General features: G+C 37.8%; 1 protein-coding gene across 1 annotated transcript in view; it reads left to right on the forward strand.

The window, feature by feature from the left end:
* The first annotated feature begins 1,127 nt into the window (after positions 1-1,127).
* LOC150087062 (metalloprotease TIKI2-like) overlaps positions 1,128-24,450 on the forward strand; it is a 354,951-nt gene continuing 331,628 nt past the window's right edge. The window contains exon 1 of the mRNA XM_090371789.1: positions 1,128-1,305. Coding sequence (XP_090227915.1) covers positions 1,252-1,305 — 54 coding nt within the window. The 5' untranslated portion in view covers positions 1,128-1,251. The remainder of the gene's footprint in view (positions 1,306-24,450) is intronic.

The raw sequence follows: 24,450 nt of genomic DNA on the forward strand, positions 1-24,450 counted from the left end.
CATTAGAAGAATTGAGTAGGCTTGGAGGCGGTAACTCCACTGCAGTGTTCTGCAGTGACATAGCTGTCCATCTTTTGGATGCGAAAGATGCATCTTGCATTTCAACAGCGTTTTTATTTCGGTTCACTTATTTTTGGACCACTTTGTATTGCTCTTCTTAGTTCTTGGTTAAAGACCATATTCCACGTGTTCTCCAGAGAAACCAGTTCCTTTTATAAATTTATAAACTCAAAGGAGCATTTTATGCTCTCAGATAATCACATCCTCCTTAGCATACTCTCTGCTTATACACCGATATGGCCACATAAGGCCAGAGAAGTTTAGAGAAGTGGTAGAGAAATAGCAAATGCTAAGCTGTCCATCGTTTAGTCTCGCTCTCTCTCTGTTGATATAAATATTGTAGCTCAGCAGACATGTTTTATGATCGGTTTATGTTTTACAAGTACCTTTTTGAGTGATATCTTCTGTAGTCAGTTGGCTTTATTCTAGAATCTCTTTCATGGGTGTTGTCAGTAAGAGGATTAAAGGTGAACAGTACTTCCGAAGTGAACGGATAAATATCAGAGGATTTTTCTGCTTTCGGCTTCCAAGCTGCTCATACACTCTGGTTGTTTTCACAACTACACTTCTATTCGCAACTGACGACGCTCAACAGAGTAAAACGAGTATTACACAATCACTGCGCATCAAAACTGAATAATTAAGAAAAAAAAGGGGAAAAAATTGATATTATTCTCGTACGTGAAGCTGACTACAATGGCAAAAGTAAAACAAAAATAAACTCCTGCTCACTGACATCGTTCCATCGTGCTTCCTCAATAAATAGATGCCTCTTCTTTCACGGATCCGAGGTATGGCATTTACATCTCTGTAACAGTCAACAGTAGCGTCAGCCATTGCCCGCCAACCCCCTAATACCTTTTCATTCCTAAGGGACGCATTTGTTATGGGGACGGTTCTATAGAAAATACTTAGAAATTTAGAAGAGGAACAAGAAATGTGTTTTCCGCGATTGCAAATAGCTGGCGCGCTGGTATTATACGAAGAAGCCGAAAGACTGCTCTTACTGGCACACGTCGGGCCAATGAGAACGCTGACGCTCTGCTCGATCTGTAAGGCGGACAAGATTTGAGGACGTATTTCGCAAAGTTAGAGGAGGAGGTGAGCTATCATGAATGTGCCGCTGTCGGAAAGCGACTCAAATGTACAGACCAGTAAGTTCGTCGGGTTCGTTGGCGGAGGGATTTAAGAATGGAAAGAGGACACCATGTAGAGAGGACCATCGTCGTAGACCTGGCGTTCCTGGTAAGCGTTCATTTCTTTTATCTTCCGAGGTTTAAGGAGCCGGCGCTAAGTTGTACGCCGCGCACCCCGCATGCACGAGCTCAGAGCGAGCCACGAGGTCTCCGTGAGCGGCCGCACGGTCCGCGTGTGAATGCGTTGGTATTGGCGCGATTTGGGTAGATAACCCGTGAAATTGGCACGGTCACTTACTGTTGTCGTGGCGAAGAGATTTCGATACAAAAATGTATCGTAATCTAAGGGCGGACGCAGGCAATTTGACCTTGACGGAATTTCCAACAAACTAGTTAAAGACCTCGCAACATAATATTGAATTCTGATTGGCATGGATCCAATAATTGACTCCATGGATTTTATGAAGTCAGCTGTATTCAACTTTCAGTTTTGTAGATGGAGTATTTTAGTTCCGTGGAAGAAGTTTAATATTATTCTATCCGTTTTGGTACACCCTCTGAATTAATCTGTTCTATAATCCACGCGGGAAATTAATATAGTTTAATAAATTACTTGGTTAGTTGCATCGTAGTTTTTCACTTCTTTTCCTAATACGTATTTTGCATAATCCGCGTTTTTTAGGTGTTAGGATTAATTGATTAATCGCAATATTATCTAAAAGTTTTAAGCTGAAAATGAAAACATCGAGAGATATATGATTGATAAATTATAAGTGATAACTCACGTTGCAAATATAAAACAAAAATGGAAGAATATATCTAAATCACGTTCACCCAGCATTCTTAGTAAATAAAACAATGGATCAATTCTGTCATATTCATTGAATTGAAAGCTAAACGTAGTATTATTCTAAGTGTTTTGTGGGGGTGTGTAAATTGGCATTTTATATTTTGCGCATGTACTTAAAATATCAAATTGCAATTATTGAAAGGGAACCGATTGATTTAAGACTACACTAAAATTCCTTAGGGGCAAAGTGGTGGCCCGTTCGGTGTTTAATTAATGACTGTACTCTGCTAGCAGTAAGGCCACCGTAGACGAGTGGTCAGAAGCGAATCTGTATTAATATTCGCGCCATCGGAATTGGTGAATATGGGCTGCTCTTGTATTCTCCCCATCTTGTGAATTTCCTTCAATCATTTTTATATTTTTTTTCGAGTATAAGCAGAAATAAATTTGGGGGGGGGGGGAGGATTGGAGTTTCTCCATGCACTCGTTGTTTTTTTTTTTTTTTTTTCTTTTTTTTTTGCCTGATGACAGAATCCCAAAGAGGATTCCGAAATGTCGTCTGGAAATCAATTAATTCAGCCAGTTGAATGTAGAGGCATTTTTAAAGGCCTCTTCAGTCGGAGTTGTTGTTAACTAACATCAGGCGGAAAGTGTAGTGTCTCCCCCACTCGATTTATTCTCGGTTTTTCAGCCCGCGCATCATTCAAATGAGTTCGTGAACTCATATAGACAAAATACACTGGTACACTATGGGCTGTGATACTGATGCTCGTTGATGTAGCAGAAAACAACATTCATAATTTCAAAAACTAAACAAAAACTGTTGGTCGAGGAACTCTTTGATTTCCTGTCTTAGGTCCGTGTACTCCTTGATCTCTTCCTCATGGGTTTTCTGGAAGTCGTCAGTGTCAGGCACTGCACTTTCAATCAAATAGCTAGCCTTTTCCTTCTTGTGGACAAGGGTTATGTCCGGTCTGTTGTGCGGAATTGTCTTGTCCGTTATTATGGCGCAGTCCCAGTAATTTCTGTGGGTCGCGGTCTCTTGGTATTTCCTTTGCTGGTCGTGGTATTTCCTTTGCTGGTCGTGGTATTTCCTTTGCTAGCTTCTGATGTATTAACTATGGCTACCTGGTCTTGTCCAAGAGTGTACTCCGTCTGGATGATCACCTTGCATCCTGCGGTGAAATGTTGGATCGTTTCTGAGGCCAGGTGGCATTGTCAACATGTATCATCTGTCACTCAAGACTCTTTAGCGATGTATTTTTTATAGTTCTGGTGTTGAACACCTGGTTGTGGATGGCGAGCATGAATCTTTCAATCTCGGGAAAGAGAGTTCCCCCTCTCTTGAGTCATGTATTAGAAGCCATTTTATCTATTGTGGTCTTGATTGAGGTCATTATAGTGTCTACCATGGAGTGTCTTCTTTGCCCAACTTTCTAGGTTCGTTTGTTCCGTCTCGGTGCGAGGAGTCCCCTCTCGTCCAGACGGAACAAACTTATTTTTATTAAATAATAAAAAATAAAATAATAATATTTATTATTATTATTATTTTAAAAATGAAAATGACATTCTTGTGAATGATATTTCTATTTTCGTACTCTGTTTGAGAACCTTATCATTACTGGCGATGTTTAGGTCATTCCTCATGATTTAAAATATATTGAACAGCATATTGTCCAGAATTATACAGCGTGTTAGATATAATTTGCCGATCTATAAGTTGCACAATTATCATAAACAGTACACAACACAAGTAATTTGGATTATTATTATTATATTAGGAAAGCGTAAGGGTCCACGTAGACCGACGCCCACAGATGTGTCCTGACAATATTTTATAAACACTATAGAAAAATAAACTACTTAGACCATGGTTCAATCCCAGTGCTAATCTAAATACGGTTAGAATTTAGATTTGTTGAATATTACTTAAATGTATATTATAAATAATATTTTTTCGAGTAGATTATTAGAATTTCTTATTAATAAAAATAGAGGAAGGGGAGCTCTTCGATGGCCTTTGCATAGGGACCCAGAAATTCCAGCTACGTCACTAACTACGAGAAAAAGGCGCAACACCGTGTTGCTTCTTTCCACAGAGTGGGAAGTCTTTCTGTGTTTTATCGAGAGCAAGATTAAAACATCGATAGCGATTAACTGGTTAAGTCCTTGAAGGTTTTGTTGTAAATAAAGTCTACGTGATTGATTTAATCTTCTCATTCTCTGGGCATCGATCGTTTAGATTCGGACGATTCTTTTGTAGGAAACGCAGACTTGGGGGAATGTACGAGTGCACTTTTCTTTTCAAGTGGGTGATCGTATGATCAGTGAAACGACTGACAGCGAAATGATCACGGCGGGCGCCATGCACTGACTGGGATCCTGGAAGCGCAGCAAGAAAATAATGTGGAACGAAATGCCCTACTTTCTTCAAGTAAAGCCTTCTCGTCACTGTTGTAAAATGAATGTCCAACTTGCTTATTATAAAGATATTACTGCTGTTACAAGTGACGATCGAGAATGTCTACGACTTAAGGAGGACGCACACGATATTAGCAGAATCTGTTTACATTTATTGACTTACACGCATTAAATCATCTCGATTTCCAATCGATGTAAGCTCACGTATAATCTCATCTCTTTGTTCTAATACTTATTAATGCAGAATGATGTATTTTGATTATACGTACAACAAGCGATAGTCTATAATTAATAGTATAGGTCTATGCGCTTTTCTTATAATTTTTTGGCATTAATCAACAGCTTAATTCGCATCTTTATTTTAGACCACAGCGTGGTTTCATTTCTGTATAAAGGAATTACACAATAATCCTTAGGATACACGTGATTGGTTTCAACGATTGGAATCATGGATTTGGCTAATGGTAGAAACTGACGACTTGGACTTTGGACTTTGTTTCAAAGGCGTCAATTTCCCTCATCCAGGATTGAGCCTACATGTCATATTGCGACAGTAATTCTTCTTATTGTTTGTTTGGTGAATATTTCTGCGCAAATTGGTTGAAGCCCACGCGTGCAGCACAGTGGATTTAATCACCGTCCTTCTCACATCGGGTGGAAAAAGTCCGGGTTCGAATCCCGTCAATGAGGCGAGGAATTTTCATAGGCTTTTTCCAACTACCGATTTTCCAAATTGATTTCGAGATCTTACGAAATTATTTGGGATTAATAATAACACGTAAAATCGATAAAATTGGCGATTACATAAACTGAGGTTTAAATGTGCTAAAAAAAAAAAAAAAAAAAAAAAAAAAACGGGTGCAACAGAGTCGCGAGCCTCCAGAATATTCTCCTCATATAAAAAGTGCTGGTTTGCTGATACTTCCAAAGTTTCCTGAGGCTTAAATACGGCGTGGTCTTCAATATCTGCTACTGGCATCGTTTCAGATGACGTTGGGTTTTCAAGGTTTTTTGTTGTTGTTGTTCTTAGAAAAGAATACAGAAAAACATTAGTCAAACGAATGTAGTGTAGCAGTCAGCAAGATGGTTCTTTTGCAACTTTGCGAGTCAGTGCCCTCCAGCTGAGCCTTGAGATTCACTGCATAAAATGCATAGCAAATGTGTCCCTCGCCCAGTTCTTATTTTGATCTCCGACTTTCCAAGTGAAGTATATCCGTATGATTTTTTGATTACAGGATTTCTGCGCTGATATTTACGAGTAAATTCTCCATCATAATACGAAAGAGAAAAAGCTCCATATACGAATACGTTGGTATCCTGATAATCTTTAAATTCTAAAAAGAACGTACGTTGATAATATACTCCCATCGGCACAATTAGAATTTAGAGAGAGAAAATAATACTCCCGTTATATTAAAATAATATCGAAATATATTGTAGACATTTACAGATAACTTGGATAATTTTTGTTATTTGAATCGGTTTATTATAAGCAGTTTTATTTGTTGTGTTGTCAAATTGCGTCATGCTAGAACTTTTCGATAATTGTATTTTAATCCATAGAGAAGGAAGCGCGAGAAGTGCAGTTTTTTTCGGGAGGGGGAAGAAGGTGGGCGAATAAATCAATATTTGCGAATAAAGCGATTTTCATCTAAGGTGAAAATCTTCAAGGACATTTGCGTAATCAGATAACTGAACTTTACGACGATCATCTAATTTATGTTAAAGAAACCTAAATTGGGACAAATTAATGTAATTATTGATGGATGAACATTGTAAACAAATTGAACGCATTGTATTTGTAATATTAAACTTTTTATTCATTGAGGTGCCGTGTTACATTCTTTAAAATTGCTGGGGACAATGTGCAACCCTGTTTACAGGCAAAAAATGGTAAAAATATAATTATTTATAATCAGTTAACATTCCTGTAAATTTGTAATTGCATTTCCTCGGGTTATGTACCGTCTTCTATGCTGTACATCTTGTATTACGATTTTTGGTAAATACAAATCGATGTCCACCCTTCTAGGCACGCCTTTTTTTATTTTATATTTCTGGCCCTTGGTTCCTCATTAATTTTACCCAATCCGTCCAGTGCGTTATGGACTTCAATTACATTTCTCTTTAGATGTCTCATTGGCAAATTCTGTGGTCCGCACCTTATAAGTTGTTCCTCATATGTGCATCGCTTTGGACCTGTCACCAATCCAGTTTCCCTTTCAACTGTCCTGCAGACGGTTCAGAGAAGAGCAATCGGATTGGACGGGCTCCAGGAGCTCTACATCTTTTGTTAGGTGCGGTCTTCAGCCTTGAATATGGTCTAACTATCGCTTTATAAAAAGGAGTTAATGATGTCTTTCTCCCCACTAACAAAGGTCCTTTGAATCATAGACATTGTGAACCTTTCTAGCCTTCTGTTTACATTGCATTCCATGCAATGTAAACAGAAGGTTGAATCAGGTTGAATCATAATCTTAAGTCTTTTTCGTCTTCAAGCACTTTTAACTCCCCCCCCCCCCCAGCTTGTACGTGGCTGTAGGATTTCTGTTTACCAAATGCCTTTAGAAGCATTAAACCAAGTTGCCATTTTTTGGACCATGTATGAAACAACAGATCTAACTTTCTTTGAAGCATCATGGCATCTGGCTTTCCCGGAAGTAACGGCTAGTTGGTAATAAATTGACTTTATTTATTATTATTATTATTTTATTCAAATATGTGTCTAGCAATGATAGAACTTTTATTCCAAGTGGAAAAAGAAACTTATGTGGGAACATCTAAGTGTTTGAACTCGGTAATCAGGGAATACAGTTGCAACATTTGTTTTTCCATTAACCTCTTTGAGCCTTCCATTTTATTTACCAGCGGAATGCTTTCCGAGTTCCTACCAGGTCCCTTTTATAGCCCTTAACAACATTGCAATGTCTACTCATTAAACCCGCACACACACACACACACACACGCGTGCGCTCCCGCACAACAGAGAGAGAGAGAGAGAATGAGAGAGAATCGCAGCAGCACCATTACGGAAATGAGTAATGCTCCCATATCTCTCATTTTCATTTTATTTTGGCCATTTCCCCTGCACGAAGTGCCATTTCCGGTAGAGCTGCAGTGAACCTTTCATTGTTGAATGTGCGTTGACTCGTTGCATGTTAGAGGCATTGTGGCCAAGTTGTAGTTACAAACCGTTTAATGTTTTTTTTTTAATTCATCTTTCCTGGGCGATCTCGAAGAGAAAGAAGCCATGCACGTGTACGCCCAGATTGCTGGAGTAATTTCAAGTGACTGTAATCAAAGTTTTAAAATAAATATTTCCCCGGAATTTATATCTTTTATTAATTGTCGTATCCAATGAAAGCAATAATTTTCGCTTGTTTAAGTATTGAAAAACTTTTAATATTTATCATACAAAGCCGCATGGATGGAAGATTTTTTTTTTTTTCCCTATAAGTCAGTGGGGCGAAGGTTACATAATTTCCAATGAGAAATTAGGATTTTTCATCCCTCAAAACATACAAACTGACCATGTGATACATGTAATTTACAGACACGATACACTGTCTTCGTCTGCTTGGCACAAATTCGAAACAACTCTCAAAAATTATTTGGGTAGTGGGGGGGGGACCCAAATAATTAGTACAGTTGCTGTATGGGTTCAGTAGTTGTTTCAATTTTGAGTTACAAATTATTATTACGATTAAACGCCTAACATAAATGAAATGAGACGTTCACCTAAATTTCTAACTCTTTAACTCATAATATAACAAATACGTAATCTATAAAAAGTGTAGTGGGTGTGAAGGAGTTGTTTGCAGACATGTATAATATCCTTAAATAACACTCCAATAAAATGTATATTTATTATTATTAAAATCATCTGTTTATTATAACTAAGTTTGGTATGCGATCCTTCCCCCCCCCACTTCACTGTCGATTTGCTTGGATGGTGACTATTACTAGATGCATCATGCTCATGATAGTATAATAGAAATGAAGGGTACTTATACTACAGTATATAATACTGTACGGTATATAATGCCTAGTTTTTTAAATGGTTGATTAAATGTTTTGTTTTCCCTTATTATTGAACGGTTCAGAACGCCATAGGCGAGTAGCCAAGCGCGAGAGTACACAAGTACACTCGCTTGAGTAACTGTGGTTCAACCCCGCGTGACTACTAAATACGGTGATGTTCTTGAAGAGGATTCTGCGGTATAATCCAGTTATCCTATTCAGTAGATTCACCATATAATTCTGAAACTCTGCAATGTGGATTTGGAATTGTTACACCTTCATTGTGTGGCACCAGATCGACAGAGGATGGCGTGCTTGGATACACATTACAGCTTTTCGATCTGCAGGTTTAAAACAGCACATTTTACTAATCGAGACTCGGAGGACTTAGTGAGGGACTTGGGTGTAACCAAATCCAGTACGGAACTCTGACATCTCGTTTGGTGGAACGTGCTTGATTCTATCTGCAAGACTTCTACACACCGAAATGGACATATCATTTATGCACGTTTTTACACTTTTGCAGAATCCCTATTATTGTTTTGTTTTGAATGATCTTTATTAAGAATTGGGTTTTTCACGGATAGTTCAAATAAAAGTTTGAAAGCTTTGTTGCTTTCACAACGGAATATGCACTAATCGATTCCTGTTGTGCACTCTATGCATATTAAATAAGACTAAGAAAATGTGAATGTGTCCAAGGGAACTTCAAGATGGTTGGGGGGAGCTTCTTCTGAGTTTGCAACCTGGTTTCAATGGAGTAGAACAGCACTACAGAAGACAACGGTTTGCCAAAATTCAGTTGCAGCCTGTTGCTCACAGTGTAGTAAATGATCTTTAGTTCCAAGAAACAAAGACTTTTCCACCATTCCATAAAGCTGGAAGTGGTTAAACAATTTGTTAAAACACTGGATCCTCAAGGTGACCCCTTCAAGCATTTAAAATCTGTATTTACAAAATTGTCTGATGCAAGGGTCAAAGGTGGTATATTTATTCCAATTAAGCAAACGGCTTCACAAGAACTGGAAGGCAAAAGGACCCATGTTAGCGAGGCCTGGAAGTCGTTTAACGATGCCAGGAAAGATATTCATGTAGTGAATAGCTGTCTTGTTAATTACGAGTAAAAATTACAGAGACAGCCATTCTGTAAAAAAATCTAAATAAGAATGCAATTTGTTAAAAATTAAGAAAAAAAATTGAAACGTAGAATGTCAGTCAAGCTCCATGACTTGCACTCGCTCGCACCTTGATTTTTTCGGACCGAATCTGAGCGACGGTAGTGAAGAACATCGGGAGAGATTCCAGCAAGACACAGCCATGTTGTATAAAAAGCCCATGAAAATTCCTCGCGTCATTGACTGGATTTGAACCCGTGCCTTTTCTGCCGGTGTAGGGATGGCAGTGATTATACCACCTGTTCTACCTGCAAGGTATGTTTACAGATTCAAGGTGGTAAAAGACTCTCATCTTAAGGTTTCTAATCTTTTACAGTGAAGGTATGTAACTCAGCAATTATTGTTTAATATTGGTATGTTGATACTTGTACACGTGACACTGCTTGAATCAAATCCAACGAAATTAAATTCAGTTTTTTTTTTTTAAATTCAGAACTTATAAAAAATCAAAAGAATATTTTTAAAGTTGACGAACTTATAAATTCATATTTTATAGAATATTTTAAAACTGTATTTTTAAATTTCGTACATTTTAGATTAGAGACTACAAATTTATTTTCAAGCTTCCAGCTGCATTCAAAGCATCGTTGTTTTCTTCGAGCGAATTTTCCTTTAAACGAAGGAGGGATTACGTACAGTTATGGTCATCAATCAATCTATTGCAGTTCGTAAATCACTGATCAGTCGATCATTCGTCTTTATCCATTCTGTCGTGAGCATTCTCATAAGTTTCACAACCATTATTTATTAGGGCTGTGGATATCATATTTTACCCGATCGGAAGATTTATTGAAACTGGCAAGTACGAGTATGCATAAAGCTTTCCTTCTTACAAGAAGTGCCAACTGATTTAGCTACTATATTACATTACAGTTATTACAAGTTTTTTTTTGTTTTTTTTAAGGCAAAAGTTTTTTTACCATCTATGCGTTGACTATTTAGACCACAGTATTGTGTCTGTAAATTGCGTATATTAGGGGTTAGTTTGCTGTTTAAGTGACGGAGGCCCTTGTGGTTAGCACAGTTGGTATAGTCACCGTGCTCCTAGACACCGGGTGGAAAAGACTCGAGTTCGAATCCCTTTAATGACACGAGGCATTTTTTACAAGGTGGCTGAGTTATTCGGTCTCAAGCGAGGGTAGCATAGTTTTTCCTCCTGGAAACTCGGATTTTTCGTCTAGCAAACAGTAGTAGTAATAGGGTTTTAGGAATATTAGTGACTTAGGCCATATGGCTCAGTGCATATTGAACACGCACAATTTACATTGCCTGTAAATTGTGTGCGTTTTGAGGTTTTCAACAGTGTCGAAATATATGACTGTCGCGTGTCCGTACGCCTCATTTCCAGTTCCAAAACGTCCCACAGGTGTTCAGTTGGATTGAGGTGTGTTCGCTGTGTTCCTCGAACCAGTCGTGCACAGTGCAAGTCCGATGACATGGCGCATTACCGTCTTGGAAGATACCGTTTCTGTCCAGAAATATGCAACATGGTAGGGTGCATATGGTGTCCTAAGAGCTGTCGGTAGCCGCACCATTGAAACATTGGTCCATACGCACCAGGTCCTAGCTCTTTCCATCAAAACATTCCCCATGTTAAGCAACCTCCGCCATCTGCCTGGATAGTAGGCGCCATTCACGATGGGTCTATGGACTCGTGTTGTTGCTTGCGCCACACACGAATACGTCATTCGGCGTGTTGCACCAGCTATTTGGACTCATCCGATCAGCACTCTCGTTTCCAGTCCTCCAGTGTCCAATCAGCGTGTTGTTGACTCCACAGCATTCGTTGTCGAAGATGATCAGTGGTAAGGAGAGAGAGAGAGTGTCTCTTGGATCGTCGTGAACCCCCATACGTCTGAGTGTGTGGCGCATCGTTATTTGGGACATTGTTTTTGCGTTATACCCCCTGAAGGGGGCATAATGCAAGAACAATGTCCACACACTCAGACCACACACTCATTATGCCCCCTGAAGGGCATAAACTCAAATTAAGGAAAGCGAGTTGTAGAATAGATTGCGGAAATTTGTCTTTAGCCAGCGGGTAGTTGATTGCTGGAACAAACCTGTCGTTGTGGAAGTTGATAGTTTAAATAAATTTAAGGAAGAAGGGAACTCCTTGACATCTTTTCTACGTCCATAACTGCTACTTTATCACTTTGACTTGCTGGTCCAGATGCAAATTACCACTGCTCTAGCGTGCAAAGCTCTTCGGATTTTTATACAGCGACCTATGCTGCATATTCCATTACGGTGGGATGGTCATAATTCAGTGATCACTTAGTGTATATTTTGTTTCATCACCTTGTTCTTATGTTGCTGTAACAACTTTTTTTTTCTTTTTTTTTTTTTTACATATATTGTTGTTGTATTGGCCAACCGTATAATTGTGTATTGTAGTTGAAGAAATGGATATTAGGTTTGTTGCCATGAACTTATTGGAGAATTGAATGAACAATATAGCAGATGTGTAGAAACGAAATACCTTTACTACGTGCATAAAAAGTTTTGCTTAAAGGTTTGCCAAAAGAGTTTTTTTTTTTTTTTTTTTTTTTTAATAAATGAAATATTATTACTATTTGATAAAGCGCTTGAAATGTAACGAACTGCGTATATTGATTACTTGTTAAATATCATATGTAACCTTTCTTTGCTGTTATTTTATTCTTTAAGTTCTGTGCATGTAATGACGAGGAATGCGGTACCATCCCTCTAACGTCAGAAAAAGGGACACTTACGGTGGAGGTGGTGTGTTTGTGTGGGACGGAATAATAATCCTTTTAGTCAGGACAACTTATAAAGAATAGAATTACTTTCCGGGCCTGATAATGCTGCTGAATCCTACTCGTACGTGCCTCACCTACAAGCTTATAAAATAGCCATAATCACCGTCTAGTATAATCACCGTCTTTCCCACACCGGGCGGAAAAGAGATGAGTTCGAATCCCCTCAATACCATTAACTCCAAACCACTGCAGAGCTCGTTGAAACTGGTGCCATGAACGTGTAATTTAGAGCCCTGACAAATGGGGTACAGTTCTGTTCTCTGATGAGTCCCATTTTAGCCTACAAACAGAATCTTAAAGACACCCTTATATCGAGCATGGTTCACGGCTGTCAGGCCTGTTAAGCCGTTGGAGAAGATCATACGCTGTACTGATGTCATGTGACCATATTGTAATTTGAGTTTTCTGGTAATTCATAATTATACAACCCTCTTATACCTATCCGAAGTTTCTCGCTGTCTCCTCATTTCATCGTTATCGTATGGTACACTGCCATACCAAATTTTGGCCTGCTTCATCGCAAGCTTAACGAGTTATATAACGTTTTCTAAGTGTTCTGTTAATTTTGTCGAGCAGTGTAGCTGAGTTAGTCAGTATCACGCAAGGGTAGCATGGTTTTTTCTCCCGGAAACTGATGTTTCGTCAAGCAAATCGACCACAGAACATCGCAATTTACAGACATATACGGCACAATATGGTCGGTCTCTGAGGCGCCTAAAACCGTACAACAAAAAACCCACAACAAATATTCCGTTAATGTAATTAAAAAAAAAAACATAAATAATAGTTACAAATGTATACGTAAAGATAGTTACTAAATTTATACAAGTGGACTTTGAGGCTGTAGGTTACAGCCATCAGGCTAGGAGGGCTAGAAATACACAAAACTTCTAATATACATAATTATGTCTCCAAATATATATCACAATATCTGCATATGTAGAAAGTTTCATCCACAAGTGAACATACAGTAGTTACATACAAGGTTAGTATATTATGAAATCTGTAACAGTAATAACCTCTGCATATAGAATCAGCAAACAGAATTACAAAGTACGATAAGGGTCCTGGATTATACGTTAGTAGTAAGCTTTGTTTGCACAGAGTCTCTCAGCATCGATTTTTAGGACATTGAAGACCTTGAGCGCATTGTTGGGGAACATTCGGTCAGTGCACGCAAAGCTGCTCAAGCTGCTTCTCAGTGGCAGAAGATAATATCTGTTGCCACTTCCTCGACGACGGGACGCAGTAACAACGTCTGAAATGTTTGGAGAAGAGATTCTCCCCATAAGTATTTGCTCGATGATACGCCTTTCTGGCTACGACCTGCTGTTTCTGTGGGATGGTGTCCAAGTTGGAATAAAGAACAGTACGCCAGATGTTGAAGGGCCTTCTTCCTGTTTTGTTTATCCAGCGGTGGATTCAATATTCAGTGCTGTAATGCTTCCTCAGGTAGGTGTCAGGACCTGAGGACCACATGACTGACGCGTAAAACGGAATTGGCATGAGACATATTTGAGTATAGCGCATGATCGCCTTATGACCCAGAATGCCGTGTACATCTTTGCCTTCGTGTGGAAAAAGTGACGTGAGAGGGAGGGGCCTTCGTCCCAGACATGCCCCAGGTCGAGGTGATGTTTGACAGATTTTTTCAGGAGCCTCCGATGTGCAGGAGGACCTCATTCGCTAATTTCCTTTTTTTTTAGTGATCGACAATTGAGCTGATATGAGAGGATTCAGTTTTAAGCTTACTGTTTCAAGGTAATCCTCCAGGTGCTTAATCTAGTTAGCACCTTGCTGGACCATTTCTGGAAGTTGATTCAAGACACAGAACACTCCTAATAAATGGGTCAATGGCTCACTGAGTTATCATATCTGTGAGAAAGAGAGATTGGGTGTGTATTTAGTGCCAAAACAACTAAGGCTATGAGGCCTTAACCTATTGAGACTGAAATTGCGCGTATTATTTGATCGGTTTTCTGGACGAAAAGTAAGAGTTTCCGGGAGGGAAAGCCATATAACCCTCGCCTGAGACCGACTAACTTATCCATTTTGCGAATACCCATAAAGATTTCTAGCGGCACTGACGGAATTCGAAATGAGGCCTTTTCCACGCGATATGAGAGAACGGTGATTATAATCACTCTGCAGCCAGCCAGAGAGAGAGAGAGAGCATAATGAAACACTATCAATAGCTGTCAACTGTTTTTAGTATTTTTTCCCATTTCACAAACATTCAACAGGAAAAATATATGCAGAAAAATAAGATGATTGATCAGGGAAGGTTTGAGAAGAGTTATTTCTACGAATAACCCAATATAACATGTCAACCTATAAAAGTATTCTGAATATTGTGAGATTGTAACAACATCCGATATTGGATTGTATTTCAGAACCTCTTCACAAACATGTCCTGATCATTCATTTTTATTCTATGATTCGACATTTTTTTCCCATTGAACGTGTGTAAAATGTTTTAGAGAGAAGTTTGAAACAAACCAATAGTTGTAATGGTGTTTTGGTAAACTGTTCATAAAAGAATTGAGCCAGCCTTCTTGAAAAGCCTGCAGGCTTGCTGAAATCGATATAACGGTTGTTAATCCCAAAGACATTGTTAGGATTCTGATGCTAGTTTTTTTCTCTCTTTCAGTTGGATACTGTAATAAATAAAAATAACAAAACGCTTATAGAAGTTCTCTGAGAGGATCTTTTAACTCATCATGAAGGAAACTCAAATAGTCAATATCAGAAAAAAAAATAATAATAAAACGGCAGAAGATAAAGGAAGAATTTACAGGTAAAACTCCACAAAAGCCATAGATGAATGATATTATGACCAAAAAGGTGTCTAAATAAAATGGAAATAATCAGCAGGTCTGATTGAATTCACATGTTATGTGAACCAAAGCCTTGTCTGCGCAAATTCAGTGCTTCTTAATTCCGGGAGGAACCGGCATAAGTGCTACGTATGCCTGACATTAACGAATTGTAATGTTTAATTATGTATTCTGCGTACTGTAGAGAAAAAAGAATATTTATTTTTTATGCGATGAAGATTGCTATTTTTTTTTTCATTTATTTGTAGAGGTTTAGTATAAAATCAATGGTGTTGCCTTCTCCGAATAGCATATGTAGTTAGGTCTTTTCTAGATGAAACTAAACACTTCTTAAAATACAAGTTAAGTTTTATTTTTTTAATTTAGAAAAATACTTTAGCAATATTTTTAAAAGTTATATTCCTTTAGTGAATGTTCGTTTTCAAATTAAAAGGATTTTATATTCTTGTGCTTGTTAGTTGTTGTAGGGTTTTAGGAGCATCAGCTACTCAGGTCATATTTCTCCGTGTATATTGTCTGTAAATTACGTATGTTCTGAGGTCGATTTTTCATTTACTGGACGAAAAACCCGAGTTTCCGGGAGAAAGAACCATGCTCCCTTCGCCTGAGACCGATTAACTCATCCACATTATGAAAAAGGCCCATAAAACTTCCTCACCTCATCGATGGGACTCGAACTCTGGTTTTTTTTCCACCAGGTGTGGTGAGGAGCGGTTCTACCCACTTTGTTATCCACGAGGGCCTGCTTGTTAGTTTAGAAATCAGGGACCGTTAGCTATATTACGTAGTGTTGTTTTAGGAGTATTGGTAACTAAGGCCTTGCAAAATTGCGTGTGTTCTCAGGTCGGTTTTTTGTTTGCTGGACGAAAAATCGAGTTTTGAGAGAAAAAACCATGTCACCCTCGCCTGAGACCGACTAACTCAACCATGTTGTGAAAAAGCACATAAAACTTTCTCCCGTCATCGACGAGATTCGAACTCATGTCTTTTTCACCCGGTGTGGACCTATATTATGTGCTGATCAAATTGTTATTGATATGTATATATATATTCTTCCTTACACTCAGGCACGACTATCAGGTCAAAGGAGTTGTCACAAAATCATGAATACAATTGTCAATCGTATTTAGCAGTCACTGGCTTGAAAGTTGAACCACGGTCCACTCAAAGAGCGTATATCAAAGAGCAATAGGTCTTCTTTCCTCTTTAGTCCCCACAAAAGCGTGGATTCGTCTGGGAATGGCCTTAACAGGTGTCGAGAGTGTGCTACTTGAAATAGAAAAAATAGGAACCAGTGAGAAAGTCATAATTGGATGTTCCTCAGGGTGGGGCAATGTAGTAAGTGGAGTCTGTCAGGGATCGGTTTTGGGAGACTCCACTTGCTACATTGTTTCTGATCGTCCTTAATGACCTCAATGAAATAGTACAGGTTAAATTGTCTGATGATTTCAAGGAAGGGTGTTTAACGAGCCGAACTTGGGCAATTTGCTTCAAAATGACTGAGATTGGTTGCACAAATGAATAGACACATACGAAAAATAATAACTGAAGTTTAATTTTTGATCATCTTCAGTCGATATCTAGCTGCCGTGTATCTGGAGCCGCGAAAGGAAAGAACGTGGTTGTTATATTTCTATCTAGGGGAGTACTTTATATAATTTTTTTTTTAATTTACTCCTCATGTATTTTAATTTTAGCCTATATCTAAGAAGAAAATCTAACTTTCTGTCTGTTCTCTATCTACCAGTGTAACCAAACCTGATACATAACATCCTCTTGCATCCATGGTAAAGTCCACAGCTATATTTTGATTCAATATTTTGATCTTATGGGGATAGACACTCAATCAAAACTTGGGCAGTATCGTTTATTGGATTACTAGATTAGGTTGTTTCAGTTGCTTTGCTCGTCTGAAAAATACATGGGTGGTCATAATTAAAGAAATAAACGTATAAACGTAAAAGTTAACGCTGTGAAGAAATTCAGACTTTGATATGGTTGAAAATATGAGATGTTGTTATAACTATAATAATATTATTAATATATTATTATTTTATATTATTGATATTACCTATAATATTATTTATTAATTAATTAATTTCACACACAACTTTGTTGGAAGTGAAGAACAGTTTTCAATAGCAGAGTGCAGAATAACAGATTTGAAGTTTGTCACACGATGTGCTTTTCAATCCCGCAAATACCACAAAAACAACACGGATTATATGGAAGACTTAAGAAGTTTTTAACTCCAGAATAATATAACTATTTAAAACGTTCAATTATTTTTACGTTTTAGAGCAGAGCGTTGCAAAACGATATGCAAGAAGGTCACAAGGCTGGGACGAGTATCCCCCGGTATCATGACAGTTTATATTTCTCCCATATACTAGTGCAATGACAGTTAATTTATATCCAATGAAAACAAGAATAAAAAAAATAGGTTGACGTGGCCACACCAAAAAAGACTATTGCCATTTATAGAACGCCTTAAAAACCTTAATTCCACTGAAGTGGCCAAGAAAACTTTGCTTGAGCCAGTTATTACAGCGTCATGTATACATGCTACATGCGGGTCAATAGCATGCTTCCAGTGTGATTAAATTGAGGTCATATTTGCTTATTCCAAGATCGCTGTTTACTCTTCGGCATAGCAAGGTTAGCGGATGTGAATTAATTTTCGATGATAGGGTTAGAGAAGGATCCGGCTCTGATATAACTCATCCCATATACAGGCTCGTCTGTAATAGTATTAGTGTACTTGTTTACTTAGTATTGTGACTTAAAGTATTTATTCGTGAGTGTTTAAAGCTTCATCATCACTATCGTATAACTCTTTATAAAAAGGCTGTGAAACATTCCTTTCGTCGTAGGCGGTTGTGCGCACTTTTTTTCTAATTCTGTTAACTTTAGTAACAAAGTCTTGACAAATCTTAACTCTTCATTGTATATTTTTATGCCTTAGCAGCTTAGTTCCCATAACGCAGTAACCATCCGAAGTTAGAACCTTAGGAAAATGATTTTAGTGCTTACTCATGCCTATTAAAGGTAGCAGATTGATCGAAATCATTAAGGTCAAAGTGAAGTACCGTAAAAGATTAAAGAAAAAAGTTAAGATAAGAGCAGAGATAAGAAAGCGACGAAGATATCTGGGAAGTTAATTACTAATATCACGGGGATGAGTGATGATAACTTCCGTAGGCGAATGCTTTTAGAGCCATTGATGGTGGACTGGGAAAAAAATCGGTGGGTCACCCAGTGCAGTCGTTGCAATGGGTAAACAGGACGTGGATGAATTATAATTCCAAGAAACACCTAAACGGAAGGTGGAAATTCAAAATATATATGTAAATAGACACCACACAGGGTTGAAAAGACCTGAGTTCGAATCCAGTTAATGACGCGAAGAATTCTTATGGACCTTTTTCACAACGTGGCTGAGATAGTCGATCTCAGGAGAGGGTAGCATGGATTTTCTCTCGGAAATTCGGGTTTTTCGACCAGAAAACGCCAAATGGACCACAGAACACACCCAATTTACAGACATGTTATATATGGCGCAATATGCCTTAGTCGCTGATGCACCTAAAACCCCTACAACAACAACAATAAATGGACATGGATAAATTCAAATGAATAAAGATAATTTGTATTTTGTAAAAATTAAATAGATAAATAATAGAGGTACAGTGTTGGTGTTGATAATCAACATTAAATATCGATTATCAGATTCCTCACTTCATCGTGATGGAGGTTGGCAATCTAGACAATAATTAGGAATGTTTCTGTCTGCCGACCAATCCTTATATTGCTACAAACCAGTCCATTCCAGACATTCCTAATAAGACGGATTCATATTAACCAGTGTATAGGAATGCCAAGTGAAACAACTGGCAGTAAATCAAAACAAGAGACATCAAGGAAATGCAATGTGCGAAACCGTCAACATTATCAAACTGACCACGACTTCATCTAAAGAAAAAATATGTAGATATATATAGTAAAATAAATAAGAGAAAAGCAGCATAATAAAATTAAAAGATGATACTTAATTTAGAATGGTTTCTTGTACAGAAATACTGGTCAAAAGGAGTAATGCACATATGCAACGAATATATTGCTTGTTTAAACATTAAAACTTTATGACTGGTTTAAACCCTGAAAAGACTGTTCATACTGTTGCCACATTAGCTAAAAGACCTCTGTATTTCCAGACTAATGATAAAAACAGCCACTTTAAGTAAAGTTTCAGACTTAATAGATTTTGAGGAATCGTACCATTATCAATAAATTCGTTTAATTTGAAATTTTAATATCATCGAGGTACTTGGAATTCCTCTAATATAACAGAAACTGATAAATCGATAGAGATGATAAAATATATAGATTTTCTTTCTCGACGGCCATAGATGTTTGGGGTCATCTTTCAAGATACCGGAATCAATTGTCCAAGAATCATTTTGAGTTACTTTTGGAATCAAGTGTTTCTTTGTCCTTTTGAGAGCAGAATTTTATCCAGTACATACGAGTATATAAACTGAAGGTGATCAATGTCTCGATGACTGACTTGTCGTGCAGAGACTCTCCCCCCACACCCTTCCCCCATGTCGCCAGAATACTTACTCCGATCCTTCGTATGTAACGAACCGAACAATTGTTTCAAGTGGAGAAGCGGAAATAGGATTAATACCAGTATCGTATCACACAAGACGTAAGCTGTTAGTTCATCCGTCGATGTGACATTTGCTGAATTTGCTCTCTCTCTCTCTCTCTCGTTTTCTCGCGCGCGTGCATTGCACACGCACTTTACTCGTTCCTTTTCTGTATTCTTTATTTTTCTTTCTGGACAGCTAAAGTTCAAGCAGCTCCGCATGGATTCAATATAAATTATATTTACCAACTTCAGTATTCATGTTTTTTTTTTTAATCTTTAATAGTTCATAGCTTATTTATTTTATCTATTTATTTCGTGTTTTAAATGTAACTGTATACAGACATTCTTGGGTTTATTTAATCAGAGAGAAATGACGGAGGAATTCGCACTGAAAACTATAAATATTTATGTTGAAAAGAAATTTTGGTTTACTTCATTTCTTTTCCTTTTCTTGTGTTTGCCTCTTTCACATTATCACAGAGTTCAACAAGTAATGCTTCTAAATGGCAGATAAACAAAACAGCAATTTATTGATCATATATTATTAATTTTTTAACGACCGACGGGTGTAATTAATATATATTCGTGTGTGTGTGTATAGAAGTGTGTTCAGGGACCGCACCGCCCGAGATCGGCTAACTACAGATTCGATTAAAGAGGACTTTCGAAATCCCTCCAGTCGGACAGAACTCGAACCCATTTCTCTCCAAATGAGCATTAGCATTTAGCATAAGTAGAAGCATATGATGCAAGAAAGCAAGCTTATACAGCATTAGCCAAAAAAAAAAAAAAAATCCCACGCATCCACTCACTCTAAAAGTTTGTCCAGTTCGTCTTTGAATTTAACTTATCAACTTCCACAACGACGATGGAAGTTTGTTCCAGCAATCAACAATACTGCTCGCTAAAGGAATATTTCCGCACGCCTATTCCACAACTTCATCATCATTATGGTATAATTTTTTATACAAAGGCTGTGAAACATTCCTTTCGTCATTTTTATTTCAGTTTATTTATGGCCCCTCAGGTTCGTAATCTGAGCAAGAGTTAGAATCCCATCAGCATGCTCAGCCAATTGAAGGCCTTATACACCTCAATCAGATCACTTCGCAGGTGCTCCTCCTTCGCACTCCAGACGCTGCAATTTGCAAAACTTAAGCCTATTTTGGTAAGAGGATACCTTCGTTCTCCTCACCAATCTTGTTGCCCTTCTCTGTACTCTTTCTAACAACTCAAAATTCTTCCTAAAATAAGGCTTCTAGATCTGTACGCAGTACTCAAGGCGTGGCCTGATTAGTGTCTTGTACACATGGATAATCACCTCCTTCTCCCTACTAGCAAAATTCCTGTATATCATTGACACTGCTCAGCAAACTTCATATCTGATTTCGCAATTACCCCCCAGGTCATTTTCACTCTCCACTTCCCTGAGTGTAGTACCACACAGTTGGAACGTTTCTCTGCGGTTACTTCTGCCCATATGCAGTACTTGTCAAGTTAAACTTCAGTTGCCACTTCTCAGCCCATCTGCCCAACTTTTCTAGATCCTGTTGCAGTAGCATACTGTCATTACTCGCATTAACAACTCTGCCAACCTTTGTATCATCTGCAAACTTGGACATTAAGCCTGATATACCTTCATCAATATAATTGATAAATATACAAAACAACGATGGACCCAACACTGAACTCCAGAGCCATTAGGGCTGAACTATGCTGTTACGGAGGACTTACTGATCATAACTAATTAATCCATAAAGAATAAAATGTATTGTACAAGTTGATCTAACCCAGTGTAACGTCGAGTAAGGATTGAAGTATTAGCTTGCGTATGGATTTTTTAAAAGAATGCTTAAACTTATTTAGCATTCTTAAAAAAAAAAACATGCCAAATTTTCAAAAATATTTTATTACCAAATTAAAAGATATGAGTAATTATTATTAATCAATAAAAGAAAATAAACATTTATTTAAAAAGAAGGGTAATCGGTAAAAATATCTCCGGTAAAAGTGAATTAATTGTACAGTCGAATTTTGTGATTCGGTGAATGCGAGAGCGTTTTCTTTCTGATTGATTTGTGCCGTCGAGGGGGGGCTCTTAGCTGAGGTAGGGTGTTTTCCCCCCTATCCAGCTGTTTTAAAATCGGTAAACGAGTTCGTGATTTAAAAACATCGTCAAGTGGGGAGAAACACCCTAGGCACTAACCGGTAAAAATATCCCCGTTAAATATATCCTATTTTCTTATTATTATAATTACAAATATTTATTTTATTTCTATATTTTGTTGATTTTTACAAGTTCATTGAATGCAAAATTAGTTAACTTTTAATAAAAGTTTTATTAGCATTTCATCCCTTTTCCTCTTGTCATGCGGTCACGCATAACGAAATTTCTGTTCGAACAGAAAAATCTGAACTCCTGAAAATGTCATTAGGCCTTGAAGTCCGACATGTTACCATCTAATTAATTCCATCTAATATGGAAATTATTAAGTCGAACAAAGGGAAAGATAAATTATGTTTAAATGGATTTTCTTATGTTGTTGCTAAGATTTGCAAAACACACATTCGTTGGCGTTGCTCTAAATATGCTTCCCTTAAGTGTAGAGGTTGTTTGTTTGTTTGTTTTTTGGTTTTTAGGAGCATTAGCAACTAAGGCCATATTGCTCCGGGATATACGGTGGTCATTTCCTGACCTTTCCGCATCCTCCGTATTTGGTGGTGACGGGCTCGAACCAAAGTGTAGAGGAGGCTTGAAAACTTTAACATTAAAACTGAATCCTGTTCCTACTTGTGAACATAACCATCCTGCTGACCATGAAGAAGTGGAGGTCTTAAAATGTGTTGCTAATATGAAAGTGAACGTCTCTAGTAGTGCATGTAACCCTCTAGAAATTTATGCAGAAGCTGTATCACAGATTCCAAATTCCATAAAAGCTCGTATGGCAATTGAGGAGTTGCAAAGAGGACAATTCGTAATCAAAGGTTGAAGAGGTTTTCCCTCGAACCTCATAGTTTGAACGATTTGGTTTTTCTTGATGATTGGGGTTCTACTGGTTCTCCCCTCTTTCCTCGATTTCTTCTTTGTGACAATGGGCCTCACTCAAAAGAACGAAATGTAATTTTTGCAAGTGACGACAATCTTTCTTATTTATATGAATCTGAAGAATGGTTTATGGATGGCAATTTCACTATAGTTCCTCGTCATTTTCAACAGCTTTACATAATCAAAATTTTGGTTAGGAAAGTTTCCATTACTGCAGTGTACTGTCTTTTGCAGCGAAAAACGCAATGGACATATGAAAATATGCTCCGTATGATTACAGATGAGTGTATAGCCCGCGATATGCTTCCTGTTCCAACGGCAATTCACGTTGATTTTGAACAGTCCGTCATTCATGTCATTAAAAATGTTTTAGGTGATCACATTTCCGTTCGTGCATGCCATTTATGCTAGAATACCCATCGTAAAATCCAGTCTCTGGGTCTGGAAAGTATGTACAGAGAAGACTCCGAGTTTAGTTTGTTTTGCCGTATGCTAGACAGTCTTGCTTTCTTGCCCACCTCTGATGTTCCCCATGGTATGGATTATCTAAGAAAAATTATGCCTACTGCTGCTGTTGATCTCGTGGATTATTTTGATTGCACGTACGTTAGTGGGAGTTTCAGACGAGTAGGCAAAAATACTTCCCACAGGTGTGTAAAATTTTTTCGTAAAATTTCTGCTCTTTTTCCTCCAGTGCTTTGGAATGTACGTGAATCTACTCTTGCCGAGGAAGAAAGAACTAACAACCAATGCGAAGGTTGGAATCATCGATTTTCAAAACTTGTGTCTCGATATCATCCATTTGGGTCCTTATTCAGAAGATGCGACTTGAGGTTGCGGCAGATGAAACTAAGCTGGCTCAGCGTAATGCAGCTAGTTTGATTTTAAAAAAAGAAGCGAACTATTTATTACGTAATGCAACATAAACTTCAAATGTTCAAAGGAATATGACGATGGCCTTATACCAGAATTTTTAAGAGCAGTAGCACATTGTATACGTTACATGTAAATTCTGATGTTTAAATAATTTAAATGTCTATATTATTATCCATATGTAGCTTTTTTTATTTTTCTTATTTGAATAAATACAAAATTACAATTGTCATTTTGGTTGTTATTAGATTTTTTTTTTTTTTAATGTAAACCCCAAACACGAGAGCCATTAGAACCTATAGTACTTAGTACTGTGCTTGGGTGGAGGTTGAGAAGACGAAAGAAGATATTTGTTGACATTGGACTTGAACTTCTGTAGATGGTAATTTTCAGGAAATACGTATGAAGGAAGGTTGTTCCAGAAAATGGCAGTTAAATGAATAAACGAGGAAGATGAAAAGTTGGTTCTGTGAGTTTCAAGTTGGACAGTAAATGGATGTTGGTTGGTGGCGGCACGTGTTCGGACTGTTTTGAAAGAGAGAGAGAGAGAGCAGGAATTATAGAAGCCAATTCAGAAGAACAGTGCCCATGGAAGTATCTGTAGAAGAGGCATGCAGCAGAAACAGTACGTCTATGAGACAGCGAGTGGAGAGAC

This window comes from Mastigoproctus giganteus, chromosome 4 (genome assembly GCF_048544385.1).
Source record: "Mastigoproctus giganteus isolate SK-2022 chromosome 4, ASM4854438v1, whole genome shotgun sequence".
NCBI lineage: Eukaryota > Metazoa > Arthropoda > Arachnida > Uropygi > Thelyphonidae > Mastigoproctus > Mastigoproctus giganteus.